The 16,360-nt window shown below is 34.0% G+C and overlaps 2 protein-coding genes across 2 annotated transcripts; one reads left to right on the top strand and one right to left on the bottom strand.

The window, feature by feature from the left end:
• Positions 1 to 5,678: 5,678 nt before the first annotated feature.
• On the top strand, positions 5,679 to 6,245 carry LOTGIDRAFT_67089 (hypothetical protein; the record flags this gene model as incomplete). Its single annotated transcript, XM_009051511.1, has 2 exons — positions 5,679 to 5,777; positions 5,946 to 6,245. Coding segments are annotated over 2 exons (399 nt in total), but the record flags the coding sequence as incomplete, so codon positions are not given.
• A 6,524-nt stretch (positions 6,246 to 12,769) lies between these two features.
• On the bottom strand, positions 12,770 to 15,794 carry LOTGIDRAFT_213477 (hypothetical protein). Its single transcript, XM_009051768.1, has 3 exons — positions 15,088 to 15,794; positions 13,371 to 13,484; positions 12,770 to 13,176 (listed from the first exon to the last, which is right to left on the bottom strand). The coding sequence occupies exons 1-3, from the start codon at positions 15,113 to 15,115 to the stop codon at positions 12,908 to 12,910; spliced, it is 411 nt and encodes a 136-aa protein (XP_009050016.1). The 5' UTR covers positions 15,116 to 15,794; the 3' UTR covers positions 12,770 to 12,907.
• Positions 15,795 to 16,360: the final 566 nt, after the last annotated feature.

Consider the following 16,360-nt stretch of genomic DNA (forward strand, 5'->3'; position numbering starts at 1 on the left):
TCAACTACTTAACAGAATATAGATAGGTTTTAAACTATAAAACAGAATGTAGGTAGGTTTTAAACTATAAAACAGAATATAAGTATGTTTTGAAATATGAAACAGAATGTAGGTAGGTTTTGAACTATAAAACAGAATGTAGGTAGGTTTTAAACTCTAAAACAGAATGTAGATAGGTTTTGAACTATAAAACAGAATGTAGGTAGGTTTTAAACTATAAAACAGAATGTAGGCCGGTTTTGAACTATAAAACAGAATATAGGTAGGTTCTGGACTGGTGAACAGAGTGTGGGTAGGTTTTAAACTATAAAACAGAATGTAGGTAGGTTTTGAACTATAAAACAGAATATAGGTATGTTCTGAACTGATGAACAGAGTGTGGGTAGGTTTTCAACTATAAAACAGAATGTAGGTAGGTTCTGGACTGGTGAACAGAGTGTAGGTAGGTTTTAAACTATAAAACAGAATATAGGTAAGTTTTAAACTATAAAACAGAATGTAGGTAGGTTTTGAACTTTAAACAGAATATAGGTAAATTTGGAACTATAAAACAGAATGTAGGTAGGTTTTGAACTATAAAACAGAGTGTAGGTAGGTTTTGAACTATAAAACAGAATATAGGTAGATTCTGGACTGGTGAACAGAGTGTGGGTAGGTTTTCAACTATAAAACAGAATGTAGGTAGGTTTTAAACTATAAAACAGAATGTAGGTAGGTTTTAAACTATAAAACAGAATGTAGGTAGGTTTTAAACTATAAAACAGAATGTAGATAGGTTTTAAACTATAAAACAGAATGTAGATAGGTTTTAAACTATAAAACAGAATGTAGATAGGTTTTAAACTAACAGAACGAGATACATCTTGAAATGGAAGCTTGTTTTCAATATCTTCTTTACTTTCTCTATAATTACAATCTTCAACTAATACCTGAATGGATTTACTTTAGGTATGATATTGTGAGCGAACTTATAAAGTGTGACGCAGACATAGTTTCCCTGGAGGTCGTTAAGCCAGCAAGCAGGTTTTGAGACGAATCAAACTAACTTCAGTATGGGTTTAATATACAAAATAAATAAGGGCATGGAAAGATTAAAAGGGGCCGAGGGGTAACTAGTCATTAGCAACCACGTGAAGTAATTAGGCCCTGGGTTCTTATTAAGGCGAGAAATGAGGATAATTTTACAAATTTCGTTTTTCGGTGTATCGATTTCAGTCTAATTTATAACCGCCTTTGTAAATCCTCTTTTGATGTGAGTACTTTGTAAAGAATGAAAATTAATATTGATGAAAGGTTGTTGATTGGAAAACAAGGTGCCTATTCTTTATGTACTGGGTATTAACGGTAATTGTTCTTTGTGATAAAGGGTCAGCGAAGTGATAATTTGATATTCTTAGTTCAATACCCCCTAATTTATATATGAATTTCCTTGTTATGTAGTAATAATGGGGTCTTTTTCCTGTGAGATTGTAGAGAATGATATCCATATTAATATGACAGGACTCAGTCAATAGTGATTGGAGATAGTGCTTCTGACCCGACTGTACTTATGTATAGCGTCCTCTACTATTCTCAGCTTATACATCACCTCTTGGACACATAATAAGAAACTGTAATCTTGGATATGATTTATACGATGATGACACCCAATTCTATTTATCTTTAAACCGACTGAATGAAAGGGGCCGCTAGGTAATCTTGAACAATGTGTGGAGCAGATAAGACTCTGGATGAAGAAAAATTTCTTAAAACTAAATGACGATAAGACAGAACTATTGAAAATGGGAACTAGAAAAAACTTGGCTAAAACATCAAGTGATTCAGTAAATAGAGGCGAATCAAACGTGTCATACTCACAATAAGTTCGGTATCTTGGTGTATTTTTTGATAACAATCTGTCGATGGACTCTCATATTAATTATATCTGTAAAACTAACTTTCATCTGTATAACATTGGTAAAATTAGGAACATGATCAATAATGAAACCGCTAAGTTGCTTGTGAATTCTCTTGTCACTTCCAGATTAGATTATTGTAATTCTCCTCTATTTAATATCTCTTAGGACCAAATTTACTAACTTAAAAAAATTCAGAACAAAGCAATCAGAATAGTATCAAGAACTAAGCTCCGCGAACATATTACTCCGGTCTTTAAGAATCTACACTGGCTCCCCATTAATAAAAGAATTGAATTTAAAATTTTAACAATGACATATTCAAGCTTAAATGTGGAAAATACTACTCAATATTTGAAAGACCTTGTTAAACCGTATCGTCCTGAACGCAATCTACGCTCTCGACAATCTAACCTTCTCGAGATAGTTGAGCCCGTCTCAGAAACCGGTAAATGTGCTTTCTCATATGCTGCGCCGTATCTATGGAAAAATTTACTTGCTGTAGAAATATTGCCACCTTACCATCTTTTAAAAAACTATGTATGTTATGTTGATTTGTTATATGCCATATTGTACAACAGCGCCATAGAACAGAACCTGCTGGATTATAGGCGCTATAGAAATAAATCATTATTATTATTATTATCATTATTATTATTATAAAGTCAAAGATTAACCAACGCCTTTCTTGATTTCGTGATTTCGATTTCAAAACAAAAATGTTAAGTACATCCATTTTATTATCTTCGTTTTCTATATACATAAATAATACATACATAGATATATAAAATATAAATTGACAACTGTAGTTTGAAGCCAGTTGGTCACTATACTGAATTGGAAACACAATTAGTAAACAAAAATGAAGAAGTATAAATAGTTTATGTGCCTTTATTGGATGAAAACAATCAAATAACAGAATCTTAGGTAAATCGGCATTTGTGGTCTTAAAATTGAAATAAACAATAATTTATCAGAATGCCGACGGTTTATTCTAATTTAATGAGCATGTCGCCACAGAAGATAAATATTTTAAACTCTGGGTGTGAAACTATTTTCACCAAGGTCATCAACAACAAATGTCGTATCTGAAAGTGTAAAAATGTATTGTGAGCCAATCTTTACTTTAACGCTAATTCAATCAATTTTTAACTGACTATTTTACTGTTTTATTGTGATTTGTTCAGTCTCCCATGACAAAATCTCTTCTTGATTGAACAAATTGGAGCACAAACTAATTCGACAAAGTTACCAAGGTGTCGAACCAATTAATAAACACGATTAAATTTTCTTTGAAGTCTAGCCGGTTTCACGGAAAGTTTTGAGGGTGACAAATAAGACAGACTCGAAAAATTGTAGTTTTCCAGAGTTTGCAAACTGTACATATATATATACAAGAATTCTTGTGTAAATGTATGTTAAAACATTCTTAGCTTAAATGAATTGTAAAGAGGTTTTCTAAATTTTAAATGAGTGATGGCATCAATTTGCATCATTCCAATTTTCAATCAGACGTCTGTGGTTCCTGCAATTCCACTAAAACTAATCACAAAATATGCTTTATCACATAGGGCCCTTCGTGATTAGTGACGTCATCAAACACTAATTTTTGGCGGAATTGCAGGAACCACAGTCGTCTGATCGAAAATTGGAATTGTGGAAATTTATGTTAATTTTTGTTCAGAATTAAGAAACTTTTTTTACAACCCCCTAAAGAGAATAAAGCGAAGAAATCATTTAACATCTTCATTCATTCTTGGTTTATTGCGAAAAATAAAACAAGAGGTCATATGAGAAAGCCTTGTTTCACCCTTTTATTCGATACAGCCCTTCAAGTTTCATATTACTTTTATGTGTCTATCGGAACATCTAATGCCATTGTACAGATTCGGAATCAGAATAAAAATAGATGACCAAGAATGATTGTATCGATATGTTTTGTTCATTTCGTTCATCTAAATGGAATGTTTTTATTTTCTATCCGAAATTTCATTTCTTAAGAAATATATGTTACTTGATCTCTTTTGAAAATACTTTCTTTAAACTTTCCAGAGAAATAGAAAAAACTCAATCGACAGAAAAACAATTTACAGAAATTCTGATGGTGTGAGGCTTGTCATAATAAGCATGGTTCCCACACGATGTTGTAATATTATACGAAATAAATTTTCAAGTTATTTTTGAAAGACAGATAATTTGGTCGACAACTTATCACTCCATCTGTTCAACAAATAACCACGGTACTTTCCCACGACATGTTCCTTATATCGTCTTGTTATTGGTTACAATTGCCTTTTGTTTTTTCAAAATGTTTTCAACCAGATGAATTCATTAGTTAATAAAATCTCCAGGCTATTTTGATAGGAATTATAAAGAGGCCAGGATTTGTTGGTCATTAAAGTGTAAATCGCCATATCTATGTTTTTCAAAATAAATCTCGTATGACTCTGTCACTCAGGATATTTCAATACCATAGTATGTTTCTATTATATAACTTTGTCAATATCATTTAAACAGCACACTATTTTTATTAATCATTAGACAGAATTGAAATTTAAGCTTGACATCGTTACTGAGGGCATGTGAATAAGAAAATGATACAGAAACACAGTTTTGTTATATCAAATGTTGGCATGGGAAAATCAGCGTGATAGATTTGGTTAAATGGGCAATAATTCATAATTTTACAACGTAACAAAAGTTCCACCAACTCATAAATAAAAAAGCATGAATACATTATGAATAGATATCAAGAGATCATCGGCATGTTTTTGTAAAAGCCCCTTTCTAGCAGAAATATCCGAGAACTCAGGTAAAGCTATATTTGTTTTTCTTATTTAATGTATACCTGACTTTTCAATTGAAAATTATAAAACATAAAACGTGAAAATATTTCTATTTTCATATCTCTATTCTCATTCTATCACAGAAAATAAATTTGAATTTTTGAATATATTTAAGTTTTATGACTTTTGATAATTCAACACAAAAAGAACAGTTCACATTGAAAATGTTTAATTGCTTTGTAGTGGCTACCATAAGTAAGTGAGCCGTGAAAATTGAAGATTTTTAGCGAAATTTTCCCACACTGCTTGTCGCTGGTCGTGGCCACGTGTTTATATTTACTATTCGTCTGTATAATGAATTCCTATACACTCTCGAGAACATCTGCCCGGTAGCCAATGAAAAACCACTTGGCGCATGCCGATACAAACTCCCGCGACAACACTCGATTTTCATTGGTCGACGAGCGTGGGAATGTGATTTCGGATGCCTTCACACATTAAACTAATGGCGTGTGCTTTAGGAGATAAAAACCAACAAAACATCATAGATATGTCAGAAAAGTTTCAAACTTTGAAGGGATAAGAAGGAAATTCAAATTTAATAACGGATATATAGTACAAGATGTCTGAACGAGTAGCTACTACTCCCCGGCCAGCACCTTATAGCAGAAGGGTAAGTTTTTATTAATTTTTCAACTTCTAAAAGTAACTTTTCGCATTTATAGACATTTGTAGCAAAAGTATTATCCATATTTCAAACTAGGAATTGTAAAATCGTAGATGAATTTCTTTATATTGTCAGTTAATGACAATGACTTACTAAAATTCATTTCACTTTTTCCATTTTTATAGAACTTGTTGTGCACAGTAAATTTCGAGATTTCCCAATGACAAGTCATGTATAACATGCCAGCTGCAATATTTTTAAGTTTGAACTACGTAATAACCTTTTGAAAATCTGTTGTGAGTTGCTGTTTATTTGTTCCATTTTTTCTTACAGACAAATAAACCGTTAGTTGAAAAACGAAGACGAGCACGAATCAATGACTGTTTAGGAGAATTGAAAACTTTGGTTTTACAAGCTATGAAACAAGATGTAAGTATAGTTTTTGATGAATTTTGATTTAAAGTTGTATATACATGTACGTGCCTATATGATTTGTTTGAAAAAACAAAAACTGCAAACTGAGAAACAAATTTAATCATTTAAATTTGCATCTGCATTAAACTCAAATCTTATGATATCTTTCTTATTATTTTGCAGAGTGCTCAGATATCACGTTTAGAGAAAGCCGATATACTAGAAATGACAGTGAAATATCTTCACCATGTTCAGAGACAACAATCAAACACAGCCATGGTCAACAATCCACAGAGTGCAGCCAAATACAGAGCAGGATTTACGGAGTGTGCTAGTGAAGTAATGAGATATATGACAAACATTCAGGGAATTAACCCAAATATCAGTAACAAATTAACTGGTCATTTGGCTGGTTGTTTGTCAATGGTGAATTCTGCTACAGCTCCTCAAATGGCAATCCATACCGCCCAAACACCGTCACCAATCAAACAGGAAGTGTATCAGCGACCTCTACAAATCCAAATTCCTGACAATAAATTAAAAGTATCTCCATCTGGCACCAATGTGCTATTAGTTCCAGCAAGAGTCGGTGAACATCCACAAAACGTTATGGACACTAAAATTGTGACTCCGATTCGCCCAGTGCCTACCAATTACACGCCTACCGGATTAAAAAACATTACGAACACCTACAGCTCACCAACAAGTCACTCCATGGACATAAAATCCTGTTCTAATTACTACTCTCCCAAATCTAGTACATCACCCTGTTCAAAAGACAGTTACAGTTTGGTACCAAAACAGTTGTATGATTCAATTAGTCCCGTTCATTCACCACCTTCATGTGCCTTCCAGGAAGAGAAATTGTGGCGTCCATGGTAATTATATTAACACGACTGCTGTATTAAATAAACTAATATATCGAACGCACTAGTGTTTGAATTGAGAACTGATGGTGCCGCCTGCTGAAGAATACTATAGACTACATGTAATTATAAAACTTTTATTGCCTATAACGGCTAAGATTGTGATATATTGTTGAAACATCTCAAGTGCTTTAGTTTACACATTTTATTTGTTGTTTTATTAAAATCATAAAATCTGTTCAATTAGCTTTCCATGAAAATATAACTCTATGGGTGTTATTGGGATATATCAAGTTGAAATGTTCCCCAACTTTGATAGCAATATCCCAGTCAAAACATTTCCGCAGGTATAAAGTGTTCAGTAGTTAACCGTATTGGATGCTACTAGAATTTGAGTTTTTGCTGACTTGAAATTTGAAATCTAGAAATCTTGCTACTGAAATATGCTTGTAGCGTTTCTGAACGAGTTTCTAGTCTCCATCGGTTCAATGTTGATGCTTTCAGCAAGAATGATCTGTATCTAACTAATAACTTATAACAGTGAACAATGCTTGCTCTAATTTACATTAAGTATGAAGACGGAAAATTCCAATTTAGCCTCTAAGCAGCCGTTACAACAAATCATTGAATATTATGTCTTGTCGGAGCTGTTGCTAGCTTTATCAACAGTGGACAAAACTATAGACCAACTGCAAGAATTTGGGAAATAAAGCATTAAGATGACTTAAGAGGAGTGGCAATAGAGAAAAGTAATGATTTTTTTTTACTGTTGAGGATAGGTTCGTCGCAATGAAATTCTGCGACCACTTTACTCAAATTTCAACCACTTGGGCATGCATTGAACAAGAACAGTGAAAAAAGAAAAGCCAACATGAAGCAACATGATGAACTTTTCTGTCAACATATTCCTATGGGTTATCTCACTATTATTTGCACTTTATGAAAATATTGAATTCAAAGCATTGCAATTTTCAATCACATGCACAAATGACAAGCAAAATATTTGATTGTTATGCTTTTTGGATACGTATTTTAATGTAAAGAGTCAGATTTAAATATAGAATGAATTAACCTTTTTTAAGTTTTTTTCTATATTGAATTATGAGTAATGATTTGACAAAAGCCCTGAAGAAAGTTTCTCAGGGAAAAAATCTGCTTGCCATATGGTGTATAGGGTATTTGATGATATATTTAGTAAATAAGTAGACATAAAGAACATTATTATTTAACATAAACCAAAACCCCAGAAATACAGAAGAGGGAGGAGTTTTCCCACAACGTCACGTCGGCATAGATTATCACTTTGGCACGCGTTTCTATTAATCTTTACCACTTGAATTTTGTGATTGACACCGGGGCCACTCAAGTGTTACGACATTTGACCCCTCTTTACTTTTAGCCAATGACATTGCCTAGATTTGAACTTATTCAAGCTAGCACACGCGATTTGCTTTGCGAAGGGATTTAGAGCCCGTGGGAAAACGAAGAACAAAATACAATATAAACGCTAATAGTATTATAAGTATTGCACTCGACAATCGTGTCAATTTTCATCTAAAGCAATGTTTTCACTATAGGTCATAATCAAATATGAGTCATATCGCCATCTAACAAAGTCCAACTTGAAGTATACTTTCATCAAAGGCTATTTAAATTTGAAAGTAGGCCTACGGGGGACTGGTTATCTTTTGTCTTTCAAGAGAAATGACCCTTACCATATTTCTTAAGGGGTGCGATGAATTTTTACGTAAAAATATAACAAGCGTTACCTTTCAAAATAGTGAAGAATTTTAATGAAAACAGGAAAACAATTCAGCAGACGATATGAAACATTCCTCTACAGTGCCACATGATCGACGATTAATTACAAAATTATAGGAATTTGGCATGGCGCGTGTAAACGATTATCGTTTCCATCATTATAGACTGACACGTGACATGACATGAAATACGCCATTACAAGATGTCAAATACGTCATTAAATCTTATGTAGCGTGTCGGGCAATTTAATATAATGATCTAAAATCAAATTTGTATATAATTCGCTATCTCTTACAATCCCTTTATAGTAGTGTCAGTATAGGGACGCAGGCGAAATTAATATTAAGGCGTTGCAGGTAAAGTAAACTGTTTTATGTTCGGGGATGAATACTTTAGTTATAACAAATCACACAACAGACCATAGATCTTTTCATATTAAATGTTCAATTCCAATTGTTCAATAATATATACAATTTCACGAACGGAATAAATATATAAATTTGAAAAATATCAAATAATAGTCCCGACCGTATGGTATTTATTACCGGTCATCAAATTGCGAACTTCACAAAAGAATGACATCTAGCGTTATTTATATCCAAGCTTTCTTCAACCAAAACACATGTTCAGTCCTTTCTTTATCATTTTTGAATCATTCAAAGCGGGTCAGAGGTTGCTATCTATGTTAACAGTATTGTTAAGTTATATTTCAGTTGACAATAGAATGGCACACGTCGGTAATTCATAAAGTTAGTGACAAGCTCAGATTAATGTTTTGACACTTAGCGTCCAGCGTTCACATTCTGACACATCTAGTCAATTTCTATTATAAGTGGCGTTCATTATCAGCATTCTGATACTGTACAGATTTATCAGCAGATTGTTCATAAATTTACCTCATTTAATCCTTTCCTTATAAAGACGAGTTCCTGTTAGCGAATGGGTGACAGACTAGATTATATTAATACTATAATCAAAATGCATTTTTGAACAGGTGAAGTATTGATGAATCACTTGAGCAATTATGTCGCTGATGATATGGTCTATCATATTTTTTATAATTGTTGAATAAACCTATATTGATGAGCCCGTACGATTATGTACGACATAATTGCAATAATATATAACCGGAATAACTGAATTGATAAGGCTTACCAACTTGAATCATTATTTTGATTGAGTTTTTGTCGTCGATACCTTAACATATAGAAGGTGTTTTTCAATGTTCTGAAGTTTGTTTATTGATTTTTTTTCTTTTTTTTCGTTTGAAAATGAACAACCCTATCTTGAATATCTTTATTTGCGACATTATTGTCGGCGGAAATAATTCGAAGTTAAAATTTCGACACACTAAAATCTTGTCCATGATGGCACAACCACCTTCAAGGAAGGGAACATACATTATCTACCCTGTTAAACGAATGAATGGTATTGCAATCCTCGACAGTTTCTTCCAGTCATGATCATCATCCTCAGGCACTTATGCATGAATCAGTACTTGTATGCCCCCAAACCTACATGGCTGCCATTTTGTGAATCGCTTGACTTCATGTTGGCATCACATGACCACACATGTTGAAAGATTGTTTGTGAAATATTCTAAACCTAGTTATCTTCTATATATACTTGTCGTCAAATATACGACATAAACAAATATCATTTATATATTTATCAAACACCATCTTTTTTACTTTTTTGTCCGAACATGTATGAATCAATGCTATTTTTGAAAAATATTCTGGGGTAGAACTCCACGGAGGCCTGTGCCTATGACACTTCTACAGTGCCTCTTCATTTTGAATCTCAATCTCAGTCTAAAACTGTTACTTTCAAGGCAGCATGTGTGGAGATACAATGCTGTTTAGATAAAGGTGGATAACTCTTAAAAAGCTTATAATATTTAAAGCTACAAATGAAACATAATCACACTCACAAGGAACGAAATGTGGTTAGGCTACTTGGCATAAAGTAAAAACAAAAACCCAATTGACAAGTCTTTCTAAAGGTGTCTACATATATTTTGTTTGGAATATAAAAATGTATCCTGAAAACATGTGCATGGGTGTGCAGGTTATATATTGGGTGGCCAGTTTGCACGACGTGATGAATTCTTATTATTCGTTCGATTACCGGCCACATTGAATCTGAATCGTATACATGTTCTAATGTGTATCATTTCTGTCTCTTCTTTCCTTCACCTATCACAGAACAATAGAATTATGTTCATAATGGTATGTATGTTCATTTTTATGGCACCACTTAATGGCTACAGACCAGTAACAAGTAACTGTTCTAAAATTCTACCTCTTTAGTAGAAAAATAAAAAAAAAACCAGAAGGGTACCACTAGAAGCCTTCGTACCTTTTTTAGATATCATCATTCTACAAAATCCAATAAGAAGTATTAAGCTGCGTGTACACTGGCAACATTTCAGAAAACAACAGGACACAAAACCAATGCATACAATTGGATTCAACCAAACACAAAAATTTGGGCCTTGTATACACGAGGAAGCAAGTTTAGATACAAATTAAGATAGATGTGTCCAGAAAATGAGAGGGAAAGCCTATTTTCTAAAGAATAATTGCCCAAAATGACTTCATGGTCAACTTGGATACCCGTAATATGGTCTTTAATGCCCACGTAACACACCGCTCGCGGTTCACTGTGTTTGTGAGTAGGTTCTTTTCCTATCGTCCAATGGCTTGATGCGGGCACCGATCACGGTTTTTCATTCTATGAAGTAATTCATATATTGACCCTTTTCAAATGGATGGTGCCACAAAAATGCTAATTTATTCCGACAAATTTTCTGACACATACTGTATAATTATACTGGTACAATCTTTGGGAAGCACAAAGTTTAAGGTAGTGCTATTGTATCAATAGATAACTACATTTATTTATTAAAGTCCAAGTCACATGCAAAGTCAGACCAGGAACTTTTCAGGAAATTTTGTGAAATGCCATTTAATGCATTACAACATCAGCTCAAGTTGAGGTGAAGACATGGAGAGTGAACTGCTTATCTCCCAAAATTGTTCGGGTAGAATGTAATGTTCCATAGAAGATATTACGTATTCTAATTTCTGTTCTGAATCATTTTTGCATCCATCATGTACAATAAATATGTATTGCACCTACAAAATTACATGATCCAGTAAAAAAAAAGGCAGTCTGTTCTACTTACAGAGTTAAGTAAAAAAGAGTATGACAAATGTGTCGGTTTGTGTCGAGAAAATTTTTACACTGTATCAATATTTTGGGAAACATTTGGAAACATCGTGTATCCACTTGTTGTTTCCTGAAATGTTGCCAGTGTACACAGAGCATTATTCAATTTCGCCAAAAATATTTGTTGACGACGGATTAGGGACTACAGCATTATGGTGTAGGCCTACATACACATTTATAAGAAGCGTTTCACGACGTGCATGTTGATTGACGTGAAAGAGAATGCCTTACCAGTGTGGAGTCAGTTTAAAGGACAGATAAGCCATTTTTTGAACCAATCATACTTTAGTCTCAGAAACGGGATTTTTTTCACCCTCGAAATTTGAGTCTTGTGTCCACGTGTGTCCAGAATTATCCGCTTTTGAAATTAAAAATACGAGTCGTCTTTTCTGAGACATTGCCACTTAGAGAAAGACATGTATAGAGATAGGAAAAAAATTCCAAGTTTGAAATATTTTTGAAGGAATTATGCGATTTTCGTACATTTCTAGGACTTCTAAAGACTGTTTATATATATTCAACACTGAAATCAACCCCGCAAGATGGTGCATTTGTCCCTCTAAGAACATCTTTCAAAGCATTAAGACACATGTAATTACGGCTCTATAGACAGTTGAAGAAGGTGCATTTGAACCTGAAAGAATAACTGTGTTTCCACTGATGGAAAAAGTCGGCTTTAAGCTTTGTGTTTCCATTGGGCAAAATGTCGAACCGTTACGGTTCGGGAACCGAAAACCTCTCTTTTTACGCCCGGCAATTTATCGGGGGCCAAATGAAAGCTAGCTTAATGTTTTCACTTTACACAGTGGAAACGCAAAAAGGCCAGCTTTATCTCGTTCGGCAAAAGTGGGCGTACTGGTCTTTCCGGTCTAAAGGGTATTCTTGTACAGTACATCAAGAGTTGTCAATATTGTGCGACCTTATCTTCGAGGCTAAAACCGTTCGGGAACCATTTAAATTCAGTGTAAACGCAACGCGTTAGGCCATAAATCTGCCTCTAAGCTAGCTTAGAACAAGCTTTACTTTATTATTCTCGGTGGAAACGCGGTTAATGCCATCGTGTTACTGCTTTCATACCCCGACGCTGCTTCCACACCTTCGATAAGCAATCGTCTTCTCGAAAATAGACCCATCTAAAGATGTGCATTATGATACAAAAGTTTATTACGGTATTTTTACATCATACTGATCATCAATAGACACCATCATAGTTGATCTTGTTAAAAAAAAGTGTTCACAAACAAATTTCTATTAAAAGCACTGCGGTACTATAATATGTTAAAGCTAGGTTAGATTTTTGTTCGTAGAGTTATCAGACGTAGTTTCACCAGATACAGCATCATCAGTGTCGTCCGGTTTGAGATATAATTCGGCATTTTCTTTAATACATTTACTAAACCCCTGCCATGGCTCAAAACAGTCCACACCCTCCTCTTTACTGTTGTTTAAACAAGTTTGGAATTCACGAAAGTCAAGACCACATGGACCAGTTGGTAAACTTCCCAAACAAGAACAGCCCCAGTTTAAATCACCATTCTTTTGGACAAATCCTTCTGCAAAAGATATACAGACATCTTGTGAAACGATATTATTGTAGTTGTTTATGCCAGAATAAGGGTAACACGTCAATAGTTAACTCTATTTTAAAAGTGTAGAATCCTATAAAGGGCCGGTCGCAGTGGATATGGAAGTGGAAGTGGAAGTGGTACCAAATGGATGATCGCATACTGCATGTAAGATGATTTACCTGGTTCTCTTTCTTTGGAATCTAACCCTTGAATCAGAACATCAATATATCGCAAAACATCTTTACTGGGTTCATGTAATTCTTCTTCTGTGGTAAACACAATCTTATCTTTACCTACAACACAGTCGTTTAACTTTAAAAACGGGCAGTTGTGCCATTTTGGGGAGTTGATTTGGGTCTTGAACATATGTAAATAGAGTTCAGAAGTACTAGAAAATCGCATAATTTTTCAAAAAATATCCCAAACTAGGTATTTCTTTTCTTATTTCTATAAATGGCAGTGTCTCAAGAAAATACTGTCTGTCTGAAAATATGTCTCATTAATAAGGAAATGCCACACATGTATACTTTTTTTTATATACAGTAATTTAAAGATTCTACAACAGGACTATGATAAGAAAAGGACGAAAAGAATTGTGCCTTCTAGAGTGTTTACGAGCTAAAAATTGAAAGCGTTTTCAAGAACAAGAGCAATAACTCATACTAAATATTTTTCGATATTTCTGATTTTCAATAGGGTTTATCCTTGGTTGATAGCAAACACTCATGTCAAGTTTCGTCAAAATCCACCAAGAATTGTGCCTTCTAGAGTGTTTACGAGCTAAAACTCTAACGCGTTTTCAAGAACAAGGGCAATAACTGATACTAAATATTTTTCGATTATTCTGATTTTCAATAGGGTGATTACGAACACTCATACCAAGTTTTGTCAAAATCCGTCAAGAATTGTGTCTTGTAGAGTGTTTACGAGCAATTGTGGACGGACGGACGGACGGACCGACCGACGGACGGGTATGGGTAACGGCAATATACGCCCCCCATTTCATGTGGGCGTATAAAAATCAGAAGAATCGAAAAATATTTAGTATCAGTTATTGCCCTTGTTCTTGAAAACGCGTTCAATTTTTAGATTGACAATTCTTGACAGAAGGGACAATTCTTGACAGATTTTGACGAAACTTGGCATGAGTGTTTGTTATAACCCAAGGTAATATACGCCCACTAGCAGCTTTGATTTTGAATATAAATATTTAGCAGTACAGTAACAATCACCAGTATAAAATATTCAAACTTCGGTCATACACTTCTTTTGAACTCTTTAGGGCGATACTGTCCCTTCTAGAGTGTTTGCGAGCTACAAATTGAACGAGTTTTCAAGAACAAGGGCAATAACTCATACTAAATATTTTTCGATTTTTCTGATTTTCAATAGGCTTTATCCTTGGGTGATAACAAACACTCAAGCCAAGTTTCGTTAAAATCCGTCAAGAATTGAGCCATCTAGAGTGTTTACGAGCTACAAATTGAACGAGTTTTCAAGAACATGGGCAATAACTCATACTAATTATTTTTCGATCTTTCTGATTTTAAATAGGGTTTATCCTTGGGTAATAACAAACACTCACACCAAGTTTCATCAAAATCCGTCATGAATTGCACCTTCTAGAGTGTTTACGAGCGTTTCAAGGGCAATAACTCATACTAAATATTTTTCGATTTTTCTGATTTTCAGTAGGGTTCATCCTTGGGTGATTACAAACAACTATACCTAGTTTCGTCGAAATCAGTGAAGAATTGTGCCTTCTAGAGTGTTTACGAGCAATTGTGGACGGACACCCATTTCATGTGGGCGTATAAAAATCAGACAATTTCGGACAAGTGAATTACTTAAAATAACAACAGCACGTGCCATATACGTCATTCAACAATAGTTTACCTTCCTCTCCAGTTCTACAAAAGGACATGTCCAAAATGTGATCTTTGCTAATAAAGACTTCTGTGCAGAGTAGGCCTACTAATGCAAATTATATACACAATTAAATTAAAGCAAATGATTTTGAGCCCAATAGAGATTCAGACCACACTTTCACCTTATTGAGCATGCGCATTGTCACTTTATACGGATTGGATTTGTATTATAAATTCATCTTGCTGAATTGACATAATTATTTAGTATACTGTGGTGTAACCTAATTTCGTGGATATACGGATTCAACACCGAATTTCGTCAAAGTTAAAAAAACGATTTTTTTTTTTTGTCTTAGATGTTTCCTCAGATATTCTACAAAATAATTAAAATTGGTTTATTTCGATTTTCTTTATGAATCCTTCACTTTGACCCATATTTCATGAGCAACGAACTCGGCAACGGCGGCAGAATGCGTCACCTATTTTCGTGTACAATGTTTGATCTATAAATAAGCCTAAAAAAAACACGTTGTATGGATACCGGGTGGTATAATTAACTTCTCTTAGTATTTATCTTTAATATCAATTCATTATAACTAGTGACAATTCCTTCGAAGAACCACGATTAAAAAAAAAAATAGTGACTGAGAAAATAAGATACGTAGCGTGATTTATTGCTAAAAGTAACTGAAACAACATAAGAATATGGTCCACTTGTGTTCCATAGAAATTTTCTGCTGACACGGAAACCACTAGTTGCTCACGTGACTTCATTCGTTGGATTACACTTGGAATTACGATTACTGCTTGGGATTATAATGAAATTCGGCCGATAAAAAATTGTGACGTTTGGTAATAAGTGAAATCCGCCATTTTGTATTTGTCAACATTATACATTAATAATTTTACCTTGCTTGAAACTACTGAATTCATTCTACTACCTGATATTGTACAGAAAACCCATGTTCATCAAAACAAGCAAATGCGGAGGTCACGCGAGGTCGCACATGTAAATTATTAATCATTTCCGGAAACCCACGAAAAATAGATTACCGCAAAATTAGGTTACTTGACTGTTTTTATCATTTCCGTAAATGCACGAAATTAAGTCACCTGACTTTACTTTTGAATTTATGAAGACTGATTTGAGAGTCTTAAGGGTTTTTCGAGTAGTTATAAACATAGTTTTCTGTAATTTAAGATATGTGAAAAATATCTCGAATAGGCTAAGGCCTATGTCGAAAAATGTTTTCATATTGTACATTATGGTAATGTCAGCTGTAAATTCGGCACATTATGCA

This window comes from Lottia gigantea, assembly GCF_000327385.1.
Source record: "Lottia gigantea unplaced genomic scaffold LOTGIsca_17, whole genome shotgun sequence".
NCBI lineage: Eukaryota > Metazoa > Mollusca > Gastropoda > Lottiidae > Lottia > Lottia gigantea.